This window comes from Oreochromis niloticus, linkage group LG10 (assembly GCF_001858045.2).
Source record: "Oreochromis niloticus isolate F11D_XX linkage group LG10, O_niloticus_UMD_NMBU, whole genome shotgun sequence".
Taxonomy (NCBI): domain Eukaryota; kingdom Metazoa; phylum Chordata; class Actinopteri; order Cichliformes; family Cichlidae; genus Oreochromis; species Oreochromis niloticus.
Window position 1 is genome coordinate 25,839,632 of NC_031975.2, and position 13,333 is coordinate 25,852,964.

The 13,333-nt window shown below is 40.8% G+C and overlaps 1 protein-coding gene across 1 annotated transcript; it reads left to right on the forward strand.

Annotated features, from left to right (window-relative positions):
- The first annotated feature begins 930 nt into the window (after window positions 1-930).
- On the forward strand, window positions 931-12,739 carry LOC100696389 (adapter molecule crk). The gene is made up of 3 exons (XM_013276640.3): window positions 931-1,475; window positions 4,763-5,370; window positions 8,338-12,739. The coding sequence occupies exons 1-3, from the start codon at window positions 1,256-1,258 to the stop codon at window positions 8,470-8,472; spliced, it is 963 nt and encodes a 320-aa protein (XP_013132094.1). The 5' UTR covers window positions 931-1,255; the 3' UTR covers window positions 8,473-12,739.
- Window positions 12,740-13,333: the final 594 nt, after the last annotated feature.

The following is a 13,333-nucleotide window of genomic DNA, read 5'->3' on the forward strand; positions in this document are numbered from 1 at the left end:
ACTTGAATTAATCCAAAAAAAGCTATGCAAACCTACCTGTCCCTATGTCAAAAAGTAATTTCCCCTAAACCTAATAACTGGTTGTGCCACCCTTCACCAAGAACTGCTTTTGTAACCTCCTGGATGAGTCATTGATGCGCTCTTGGAGTCATTTTGATATGTTGGCCACTCCTGGGAAGATTCACCACCGTTCCACGTTTTCTCCATTTGTGGATAATGGCTCTCAGTGTGTTTCGCTGGAGTCCCAAAGCCTTGGAAATGGATTTGTAACCCTTTCTAAATTGGTGATGTCCCTAACTTTGTCAGACAGGTTCTGTTTAAGTCAAGTCTTTATTCAATAGATGTGGCAGTAATCAGGCCTGGGTGTAGGTGGTAAAACTGACAGAGGTTAATTCATTATTTAATTTGTGATTTAAAATACGGGAAGAAATTAAGCATCAGATTAACTAACCTGAGAAAAAGGCTAATGAGATTTAAGATCTTTATTAACATTTTGTTTTCCTTCTTATAGAGGCATACTTATTTGGTGCAAGTCAATTCAAGGACGGTATTAATATATAAACTAAAGTTTATATTAAGTTTATTTTGATCTCTTAAAGAATGCTAAAAAACAAAAAAACAAAACATCAACAAACAAACCCAAAATCTGTATTTTACGATTTTCACAATGTCAACGCTTTTTAACTTCTGTGGTGCGTTTGTTGTTTCAACATAAACTTACGGTGAGCAATGCTTGGCTTCCAGTCATGTCAAGTATTTAAATTTTGGAAATTTGTAAGCTAAGACAAAGAGACAAAGACGACATAATCAGTAAAAAACAAAAGCAAACTAATATAAACAGAAGGCATCCGCATTAAATGTAGCCGTAATTTGAACGGAGGTGAAAGATCGTTTGGTAGATTTCCAATCTTTTAATGGGCGTGAACGCACCGCTTCCCATTGACCGGGCATCCCTTCCGGTAGATGAGGTCAACTTTTCCCTAGATCCGCCATTTCAGCCTTGGAGTTTCTTGTTGCACGATAGTTATGATTTTTTTAGTTATTTTAAACAACAAAAAGTAGGTAATTTGGATTTGTGGTGCAGCATTCGTTCCGCCGAAATAAACCCCTTGATATTACGCTTAGACGTTACGAAAATCGTGCCGTTGTGACGTTTTTCCAGCGGGAGTGTTAGTCAACCAAAGTTTTTGTATGAGTTGCGGATAGGGAGAGGCGAAGGGGAAAGGCCTCAAGCCTTGGACGGGATTTCACAGCCATGGCCGGTAATTTTGATGCCGAAGACCGTGCAAGCTGGTATTGGGGGAGACTGAGCCGCCAGGAGGCGGTTTCTCTTTTACAGGGACAGAGACATGGTGTTTTCCTCGTGAGGGACTCGATAACCATCCCCGGAGACTACGTGCTCTCCGTGTCGGAGAACTCCAGAGTGTCCCATTATATCATCAACAGTATCAGCAACAACCGACAATCTGGATCAGGTAACGTTGGTCTACTTCTCAATTTAACTGAACTTGACCCTCTTCGTATTCCCTTGGCTCTAACATAAGGAGTACTTTCATTTTAAACCTGCTTTGCTAGGATTTAGCTCACTCGCTCTTCAAGCAACGCCAGACTCCCTTTAGGAATTGTCCAATTTATCAGGACAGTAGTAGATCCACAAATATATCCTGGCTTTACCAAATAAATTTACAATCTTTTCGTGTTTTGGAGGCTTCCTTTTTAAGTCGGCGTATTCGTAATAACAAAAATCACCACTCTGTTCAACAAAACGTTATACATGTGGTTTACACAGCTCGCTACCGCCCACTCGATCCCCAAGCTACGCCAGACTCCCCTTAGGAATTGTCCAATTTAAAAGATCTGAGTAACTCCACAAGCACTCAAATCTTACCATTAGAGATTTACACATTTTTTTTATTTTAGTGTTTTTGAAGCTCAGTTTTAAAATCATTATTCATATAATAATGAAATCTTAGATGCAAAACAAAACTTTGTAGGTACGCTGTACACAACTCTTTCCGCAAGCCACGCCAGACTACCTTTAGGAATTGTCCTATTTAACAAGATTTCACTAAATCCAAAATGTTTTCCCTTATTTACCTTATAAATCTACAGCTTTCTGGGTTTTAAAGCTTTTTTTGAAAGTCGGTATGTATGTAATAAATCTCCACTATTTACCCCGCCCACAAACTCCTCAAGCAACATTGAACTCCTTTCAGGAATTGTCTAATTAACATTACTTCCCTAAAGCCACTAACATATACGTACAGTAACATGTAGGTTTATAACTTTCCGTGATTATTAAAGCTGGTATATAGTTTTACTAAGTTCTGTGAGCCAGTGTTGCTTTTAACTGAAAAATGAAGGTGAGTAGTTTTATTGAATCTAATCCCCATGTGTGATTGATGGAAGCTTCTTTAAAGGATAACAAACAACCACATTTTAGTCATTCAGCCACTGTTTTTGTTAAGGGTAATATATTTTTTGGCGGTGTTTTGTCCCTGTTTAGCAGCAGGACTACCCTTCAGCAGGTAAAGAGGTAAGGTGAGCTGGTGTGAGCTACTGTTATTACTGCTGTTACTGTTGCTGCTGCAGGGGTTGAATGAACTGGGGAAGTTCCGCTGTCACAACGGGGGATGACTGGTCAGATTGGCGCTTCAGGAATGTCTGTGATCAGGCCCTATTGCACACACACGCACACCCCTACTTGCAGGTTTTGCCGTTGTGCTTGAGGCCCTTAATGGCTCTTGCGCAATCCTTGTCGTTTCTGAACTTCCCTGTGTCTTGTTTCCCAGTAGTAAATCAGGGAATGGCCTCATAGACGGTAAAAGAGACTGTACGCAAAATGATTCACCTCATAGTCGTCACATTTATTTTGAAATTACAAACAAGTGCTTAATTCAGCTGTGGTGCTGTTTGAGTCAGGACAGTTGAACTCAAAGTGACACGGTGTCATAATTGAGTCATTCCTAAAACCACGTCCTGCAGAAACTTGCTCTGCTGCTCTTCTCTTCTGTCGTTTATCTGGCTGTACCAAGCCCTCGTGGAAATTAGTAAATCAGTGAGAAGTAGGCTAGATACTGTTTGCCTTTATTGATGCATTGTCAATTTTATTATCCCTCAAAAATCAATCTGCTCAGGTCGGATCTGTCAGCTAGTTACATGACAAATTCTCCCATAGGCACCAACAGTACAAGCACAGTGGACAGCTCCACTTCAGTGGGTGTTTCTCTAACGCCACCAAGTTTGTACTTGTGTGCTTGCTCAGTACACTATTTGGCAAATGTACTTGGGAATTCAGACTTCTGAGGATGTGCAGGGAAGGGCACGGGACAGTCATTCTGCAGTTACGATCACAATACAGTAGGGCTACCACGATTAGTCGACTAGTCACGATTACGTCGACTATTAAAATCGTCGACGACTAATTTAATAGTCGACGCCTCGTTTGAAGCTTTGTAAGATCCCAAAAGACGCAGGAGTAAGTAGTAGGATTTAAGAGTGTAATGACGGACTGAAACAAAAGATGGCAGCACTGCATGTACAAGGATGCCAGCTGCCGTTAAACCCCGAAGAAGAAGAAGCTGTGTCCCAGAATTCATAGCGCGGACCTGCTCAGTTTTCAACAATGGCGGCAGCTAGTTAGTTTTAATATCACTCTTATTATTCTTTCTGGGTCACAAAATAAACGTTTAACATATTTTCAGGCGAGAATATAGCTGTGTAAACCTCAAATATCTGCTCAGTTTATCAAGACATCACATATTTTCAAAAGTGCTCCGACGTTTTCGGAGACGTCTGTTACCCACCAGCTCGATAGCTAGCTGGGGTTGACGGCTCACTAGAGCCAGTGAGAACACCGGACTCCCGGCAAATCGTTTTCAAACCCACCGCCGTCTTTCGCTACTCAGGTTAAACATGATATATAAGTCACTTAGATAACTTAAAAATGATATTGTTTGGCTTTTTTTTTAGTATTTTATTTGTTCCTGAGTAAATCGGGTTGGCTGAGATTAAAGTTAGTTTTTACACAGCTGAATAAACGTCAAGCAGACAACTGATTATCAGAAGTGTGAGATGCTCGAGAATATACTCAGGTGTCCTGTTATATTTTAGATAGCAAGGAGCAGACAGCTGAGTTTTTTAAACTCCACCAAACAAACTACAAATGTCATTAAAATTTAATAAACTATCATCTTGTCTTTATTTTTAGTTAGCACATACCTTAAACACTTAAAGCTGTAAGCTAATGATAGTTATTTAAGAGCAGATGCATGCTGGTGAAATAAGCTGTACGTTTTACATCCAATGGATGCATGATCTGATTAGTCGACTAATCGCAAAAATAATCGGTGACTAGTCGACTATCAAAATAATCGTTTGTGGCAGCCCTACAATACAGTATGATCACTATAAATGTTGCCTGTCGATCTAAAGGAACCTACCTGCCTTTGGTCTTATTCATATCCGTTATTAGTTGTCTTCTAATATCAAGAGATCTATATAACGGCTTATTAAGTTATCAAAGGAGTTTGCAAAGTTATATTAGGTAACATTGATCACATGACTTTTTGCACACTTTCATTTTCTCTTTCATCTCTTTCACTAAAAACAGGTATGTGTGCACAGCTTAAGGTGTTTATTAAACAAAAAACAAACAGGCTAGGTGGCAAAATTATTATTTTTTATTATGAAATAGGGATTTGTCCTGGTTCCTCTAATTTTTTATTTTAGCAAGCTAATAAAGTCTCATTTCTTCCACCAGGATTGGCTCCTTCTCGGTTTCGGATTGGGGATCAGGAGTTTGATGGGCTGTCGGCTCTGCTGGAATTCTACAAGATCCACTACCTGGACACCACAACGCTCATAGAGCCTGTGAACAGAGCCAGGCAGTCAGGCCTCATCAGCCCCCCCGCTGTCGGACCTCCCCAGCAGACCGAGGAAGCCGAATATGTCCGAGCACTGTTTGACTTCCCTGGCAACGACTATGAGGACCTCCCCTTCCGCAGGGGGGACGTCTTGCGCGTGCTGGAGAAACCAGAGGAGCAGTGGTGGCACGCCAAGAACCAGGAGGGCCGAGTTGGGATGATCCCCGTGCCTTATGTGGAAAGGTACCGACCCTCTTCGCCCACTGCAGCCAGTCTTAGTCCGGTCCCCGCAACAGGGACCGGACAAGGCGGGCATGTTGGCGGGGTAGCGGGCAGCACAGATGGAACAGGTTCTCCTCAGGCCACCGCTCTGGGGGAACCGGGCCCGTATGCTCAGCCTGTGGTCAACACTCAGCTCCCAAACCTACAGAACGGGCCGGTCTATGCACGGGCAATTCAGAAGCGGGTGCCCAACGCCTACGACAAGACGGCGCTGGCTCTGGAGGTACTAATCTTATCACCAGTTACTTTCCTCTTGTTTATTGTGACTCACTCTCCCTTCCCTTATTTTCCACTTTCAAAAGGGTCCGAGCCGAGGCGGCGTAGATTGTCCCGATTCTTATAATGGCTTACTCATGCATGTGAGCACACACACTGTGTCTTTACAAATGCAGGCTGACAGCGAGCATGAGGACATTCAGAGTAGAGACATAGATCCTTTACAGTGGCCTCTCTTCATGCACACACTGCAGCCCATTGGGTTAATGTGAAAGTTGCATTGAACATTCATTACCACTGAGGTCCAGTGGAGCACAACACTTTTAAGTTGCTTTGTGGTGATGTATTGAATAGTACATTCTACAGTAATCTGGACTCAGTGTCTCCACATTGCACACGTTTGCTGTTTGACCAGCTAAACTTTTAGCTTTTCCATTGATTTATTTGCAGCTCTGATATCAGGGTTGGGTGATTTGCTCCATAGTCCAGTCATCCTGTTATCCCTGTGTTGGATTGCTAATTGTCAACAGCATCCGTGCTAGGCGGCAGAGGTTATCCACCCTCCATAATGCACTGTGTTTGGCCCAAACGTGCTTATTTACCTTACACGTATAGGTGTACTGTATGGTCCAGTTTGGGTTGTTTTCTTATGTAATAGTTCTCATCTGTCTCTCACACACAGCTGAGTTTTTTACTGACAAATATGCCCGGTGGGCAAAGGTAAAGGAGTCTGGAGAGCATCTCCAGCTTAAATGAGTCCAGCAGTCAGAAATATCCTGCTGTTTTCTCATTTCCACGATGATGGATGGTGTTCCTGCACCCTGCACACACATCGCTTTCAGAGCATCGCAAAAGGTGTGAACCTGTGTGTGCACGCTCAGACACGTCTGTGTTGGAAATGGTCATTATATATGGAGATGCAACGTGAAACTGTAGTGAAGCACATTGCCGTGCATGCCGACCATAATCGGCGTCATCCATCGACGCAACCGTAGTTGATGTGCTCCATTGAGCTGTAGCAGGGGGTTACAATCTGATTACATTAGCCTGTGATTTGAAATATGAACAGTTTATTCAGTTTAATGAAATTACAGCTAGTTAAACAGCAATACTGTGACCGCCGGACAGTAAAAGTATTTCCAGCATATCTTTTTATATGCAGGAGAAAAGATGTGAAGCTTCTGAGGAGTGATTCTGATTTATAGCACGAAGCGGCAAGAATGTGACAGTAAAGTGCAAACTGCTCTGGCCAGAAACAACAACCCACCACAGCGAGCATGATGCCAGCGGATGCCAATCCAAATGCTGTGATGACATGATAACGTCCTTTAATCTAAGGCAGGGCCAGTAACAGGATTTTAATTTCATTACGATTGTTTCCAGCAATTATTGAACAAAAAAACAGGGATTTAAAATAATGAATATTTCTGCATTTATTTTCTTTATGATGCTTCTGATTTTTTGTTTGCGTGTGGTATTAAATCAGGCATGCCTTTCGGCTTTGCAGCGCTGCGTTTTCAGTCGTTTGTAAACTCGCTCGCTGCCTAAATGAGATTCAGCCGAGATGATACAGACCTACTATATATAGGAGGTAACACTCACACGTTTTCTGTAAGTAAAACCTGAGGAAGGTTTATTAAGAGCTACCTCTGTTTCCGGATCACTGAGGATCTCTCCCTCTGTCTGTGTTTGGCGGCTTGTGGCCGTTGGTAGTTTGCTTTGATTTGCTGTGCAGGTTTCCCGAGGCGTGCAAGCTCATTCCCACCCAGGCCTCTGTTCTCTGACGATTTCCCTCGAGACTCTGGCTTTATGGTGAAAAACACTCATTAGTCTGGACCCAAAACTCCTCAGTGGGTGACTTTGTGTCCCTCACCACCCAAACGAAAAATCTTCTCTGTGTCCTCATTACTCTGACAGCAATATGAAAGGTTTAGTGTTACACTTTAAACTGGGAAGTTCACAGGATGGAATAAGCAGTGTAAGAATTTACTTTCTACAAGGAGTAAATAAGTAATTTGTGAGTGTTTAAAAGGTAAAAACTTACATGTTTGTTAACAGCCCCAACACTGGCTGGAACTTATTTAACGTAAAAAAAATTAACAGTAATGATACGTAGTTCCAAAAGAAAGAAAAAAGACAGCTAAAGTAAATTAAATCTGCTTAGCGCATCCAGTCTTTAGATGAACTGCTGTCAGCAGAGCCCCCTGTTTAAAATCCACTGTTTATTTGACTCTCCTTGGTAAGGACAGAAGCCACTGCAGTGTTTGAATTATCACAAGTGGAAGATGGTGTGAGGTAAAGCAGATGAGATGGCATTACACTGTTTTATAAATGTCTGCTGTTGTTTAAGTGGTTGGCAGAAATTTTGCAGGCAGTGTCCAAATATAGACTATTTGTGCATTTAATAAAGACTGAAGCAGGATTATTGGGGTGATACCAATTTCTAAGGAGTAAAAAAAAAACCTTTTATCAGTGTATCAGCTGATATTGAATTATCTTTCATAGTATTTTGAAGGCACATTCACCCAAATCTATATCTAATTTATGAAAAATGTGAATTGCATCTGGTGTCCTCATTTCCAGCTTCTGTGTCCACTAAAATGACCTGCATAGGATAAATATGTCACTCACGCTAGGAAGGAAAAATTTAGCCAAACATGAACACAGCATCTCGTTGAGTAAATGAAACGGCTCAAACTGGCCGGATCTGATTATCAGATGAAAGCTGACGAACGTGGAACTCCTGTAATTTGGCCTGTATGGTTTCTCTGCTCTGCAGCTGTAAAATGAAGATGGGTCAATCAATTTCACATCAATGCATTTCTTTCTGCAGGCTTTGATAGAAATCAGACACTGACCTTGTATTGATAACTTTGACTTGCATGTGTCACAGTTTATTTAGAGCGTGAAGAGGAAGTGTAAGGATTGCAGAATATGCCTGACTTTGCTTCTTTTTTTTTTTGTAATTTAACAGGTGGGGGACACCGTAAAAGTGACCAAGATCAACGTGAACGGCCAATGGGAGGGTGAATGCAAAGGCAAACGAGGCCACTTTCCTTTCACCCACGTTCGGTTGTTGGAACAGTACTATCCAGATGACGAGAGCTGAGAAGCGCAGGCGCTCCCGTCACCTCCAGCACATCCCCTCGCTTTCAGTTTCGTCATGCTGGAATAGAAGAAGATTTCTGCAAGCACACAGTATATGAAACTCTGAGCTAAACTGGTCAGTGTTTCCTACCCACCCCGACATATGATGTGTTGGCTGATCTTGCCTAATGTCTTTTTGATGAACCCCAGTCATATAAAGAGTTTACCCTGTGGTCGGACTGATATCGGTTTGCCTGCATTGTCAAACATCACTGCTGGCTTGCCCTTCATCTGCAGACACACTGAAGTACATGGCAGCATGTATTGATTCACCCAGGATGACACTGGAAGGTCCGTTAATGGTTTGATGAGAAAGGCGTGTATTTAACCCTTTTGAGGTGACCAAGAAACAAACAAGTCAAGAACTTGCTAAACTTTTTTGTATAATCATAGTTTAAAAGATATGAGAACAATAGGATTTTGCTTTAGCGTGCTTACACACCTAAAGTTTTCACTCTGGTTGGAGGAAACATGGGGTTTTTATCTCGACCAAAACCTGCAGTCGTACTCGGGTGCAGGTTTTCCAGTTTAAAGTAACTAATATTTAATTTTTAAACAAATCCAAAAGTTAAACCACTGTTTAAATACATGTGATCAGATAAACTGTCACAGTAATGTCCTGATCAATCTTTGTTGATATAATATCAGGCCCAGCCAATAACCTTAACACATTTCTTTATTAGACTAGCTAATGATGACGTCTGCCTATAACCACAGCTGTTACTGTCAAGTCCACATCTTTTTAACACCGAGCCCCCAAAGTCCACTAATGTGAGGTTTTTGTCTTTTTGAGCAGTTATTAAGATGTTTGTTCTGGATTAAAAGTTATCCAGACTCGTGTGTTGTTTGCACATGATCAAAACTTGCTTGAGCAAGGACGTATCTTCACTCTGGTGGACTTTTGCTCTGTGTACTTGGAGTAGATTTGTGTAAACTGGAAATGTCAGAGCCAAAATGCAGGTATCAACCCCCCCGCCACCGCCGCCGCCGTTCAGAGGGCGTTGATGCTACACGAGTGTATTGATTCTGAGCATGTTGATCAAAAACAGCTAAACCTGTTAATACCTCCCATTTAACAGAGGTATTACATAGAAATTGTATTAAAGACGGCACAGGTGACCGATATCAGTCTAACCCTGGTTTACATGCTTCCATCCCAGTATTGAACTCATCACATTACACTGCAGAGTCATCCTCCTCCTCCTCTTTCCCGTTCTATCCGTGCATCTCCAGCCACTACCTTTCACTGACACCTGCAGGAGGGAAATGGAGATAAAACGGGAGATAAAACACTGCGGCTCTCACAGATTTGTGTGTCTGTGAGAGATTTTTTTGTTTGCTTGTGCTAGACTGTGAACCTCGGAGTGAAACCAACAAAGACTTTACCTGATGACTGTCTTGTGGAGAAGACGGCGTCACCACTTTACCACACCCTACACTACAAACCAAGTCCTCTTTTTTTTGTGTTGTTGTTGTTGTTGTACAAAAAGTGGAAAATAATATTATAGAATTAACTATATACATGCACACCTTACATGCTAAATACTGTAATTTCCCCTCTTTATGCTGATTTTCTCTTACTTTTTATGGCCAGAGAGTGTACACCTTTTTTATTTTTCTCTTTTAAGACGCAGAAATGCGAAAGAACAAAACGAGCACCCTGTCACAGAGGAAGGAACAATCCCGTGAGGCTGCTTTATTAAAGGATGCAAGGAGAAAGGTTGAGGGATTTTATTTTTGTCCTCCTGGTGGGCTGATACGACAGTCATTCGGAGACGCTTTTAAGATAAAATCCACCACTTTAAAAAAAAAAGGTATTACTGCTAAAGTGGACATGTTTTTTCATGTCGTTTCTCGTGCCATAAGGGTGCCATGGATGGCATTTGCTGTAACTTTGTTTGTCATGTTGAGCACACAAAGCTTTTATGAACATTCACAGTCCTGCTGGCACCGTGACATTATAAATAGAAACCTGAAACTCATCTGTTACTCAAGGACACGTTTGTTCTCAGAAACGAGGAGAGGAATCAGCAACTTGGGATTATTTTTTTTATTTTTTTTTATTTTGTCGTTAGTACAGACTTGACAATGGTTGTGAAATGTGGTGAGTGGCATTGAGACTGATAAAACACTGTGTGTGTGTGTGAGGGAGGGGAAAAAGTCTTAAATTGGGGGTGTGATTGGGTGCTCCCTGTATTTTTACCAGGTCAGAAACTCATTTATCATCTTTGTCAGGATGCATTCAAAGATTGAATTGCTGGCAGTGCTTAACTGAAACAGGAACCCCTGCTGCACATAGATTTTTTTGTTTTGTTTTGTTTTTTTCAGTCACGAGGGAGGGTCCGCATCCTCTGCGGACCTGCCTTATATTTGTTCTTGGAAAAGATGAGAAGTTAAATTGGGAAGTGACTGGCTTGAAGTTGAACTCTCGAGGACACACCCAGAATTGCATGTTATATTTCTGGTTCTCCAGAATTAAGAATTTCAGACCTGCCCTGGAGCGAAATCGATAAATGATGCCTACGTGTCCCTCCTGTGGTTATTAGGGGACTGAGGATGAGAAGATGTTCAACTCACACCTTGCAACCCAAAACCACATGTTGGTGTTTTGTTTCATAGTACAGATCTGCGGTTCTCAAACTGTGTGGGAGGGGAAAAAAGTTCACATCCCACAGTTTCAATTTGTCAGTAATGTGGAAGATTTGTCCAAAAATGAATTTTTATCTCAATGGAGATGGTCCAATGCCACTAACAGACTCTCTAAAATGCACACACAAGTATTTTTCACCTTGTTGCCCACACCTGTGCAGTTTGAGAACCACTTATGTCGACCCCAGTGTTAGCGACGCCTGCCTTCTCTCAGGTATTATGGAACTAAACTCGCCACGTCCCGTCTAAAAGCATCTAAAAACAGACACGTGCAGATGTTCCAGTGTAAGGGTAGAGTGCTCGGTGCGGATACAGTAACTGTTACACTTTGACCTGTGAATGAGCCTCTTCCTACATAACTGCATTCCCCCAGGAGGTAACTGCCCCCTACTGTCCAAATGTGTACAGTAGGGGGGGGGCAAAAGAAATGCTTAAAAAAGAAAGAAACACTAACCTTAAATTAGGAGAAATAAGGGGACAGATCAGTCGAGTAATTGGAGGAAAACAGAGAACATTTGTCTCCTTTTTTTTTTCTTTACCCTTTCACTCTTTTTTTGTGTGTAAAATACCAGTAACTGCATGACAGCAGTAACTGTAAGCTAATTACTTGCATACCTATCTTAAAGGTTGTAACTGTGTCAGATTTTTAATATTTTTTTTTCATTAGTTTAGTAGCTAGTAGCCAGAGAGGGTTTGTTTATTTCACTTTAGTTTTGAAAGCATTTAGTTAGTTTGGTTTTTCTTGGTTTCACTGGTAGTTTTAGTCATTAGTCTTTAACTGGCTGTCTTAATCTTTAATTTATTATTATACAGGGGTGCGGTTAATGTTGACAAATATGACCAAATATAGCAAAAATGAAATCGTCTCTATTTATGTTAGTTATTGTTTGCTTTATTTTTTTTCTTATTTTATTTCACCCATTTTTTTTTTTTTTTTTTTTTTAATAAGAAACCAAAAAAGAAAAAAAAACTTTCACCACTTCCTTCTGCACAGGTGGGTGTGGTTGGGCAGAAAGGAAAAAGTAGTGTCCTACATGAAGCTTCTCACAACAAAGTAGTTGGGGATTTATTTGTTTTCTTTTCTTTTCTGTGTGTGTGTTTAACAAATGATTATGATTCTTGGAAGGAGACATCGCTGATGTGCTTCTCATACGAATTTCTGTGCGCTTTGAGCTTCACATGGCGAGTCCAATTTAGTTTATGTTCAAGAGAAGGCAGACGTCTCCAAAACACGATGCTGATAAACGGCCAACTGCAAGAAGGTGAATCAGAACTTTAAAAATACCTGTAATAAATCTATAATAATGATGCAATCAGAGGTCCTTAAAGTGCTTTAAAGGATCACAGCTGTGTGTTGGTGGGGAGGTTGGACACAATTTCCAAACACATTTAAGAGTGCAGAAGCTGTGTTGAGTTTACATTGTGTGTAATTTTCCTTCATATTTCTTTTGTTGAGACTCAGATTTATGGAAAATATTTTTGTACACCTGCATTAATGTCATGTTTTATAACCGTATACAGTATGTACAGCCCCGTTTGTGCTGCATTAATAAATCCATGCAATATTTCCACGTCCCAAAGGAGACATTTTTGAGTGCTTTGTGTGGAGCGTGACATAAATGAAACCTGCTGCTGCTGTCCTGGTGATTTTAGGGGGAAATTGAAAGCTTCTTTTAAAAACAAATATAAAATCTGGTGTGAAATGGTCATTTTTATTTTTCGAAAGGTCGTTTGTGATTTCTTTTCTGGTTTACTGCTGATTTTTGGGGGTGTTCACCTCACTGTTACTCAGCTCTGCCACAGCAGTTAAAGACCGATCACCTACAAACATGCACCGTATCTAGTCGTGATACGTTTTTCAGAACAAGCAAAATTTGTATTTCTTTTCAGGAGATTGTACAATGAGTCAAAATCTTTTATTTTGAAGTTAAAATTAGCTTTTTATTTTCGGTAGCATGTAATCTGTCAATGTATCCTAGTCAATAAATATATACCTAATTGTCAGGGTGCACTTTATCAGTGTGTGACCTTATTCCATTTATCTACATTCAGGGTTTTTAAATGCTAAGTTAACTGTATGCACATTTTACAGAAAAGGTTTGGAAAAAATTTTATGTTAATTATTTTTTTGTTTTGTTATTTATGGGCTAAAAAGAAAAAAGTTAATTAAACCA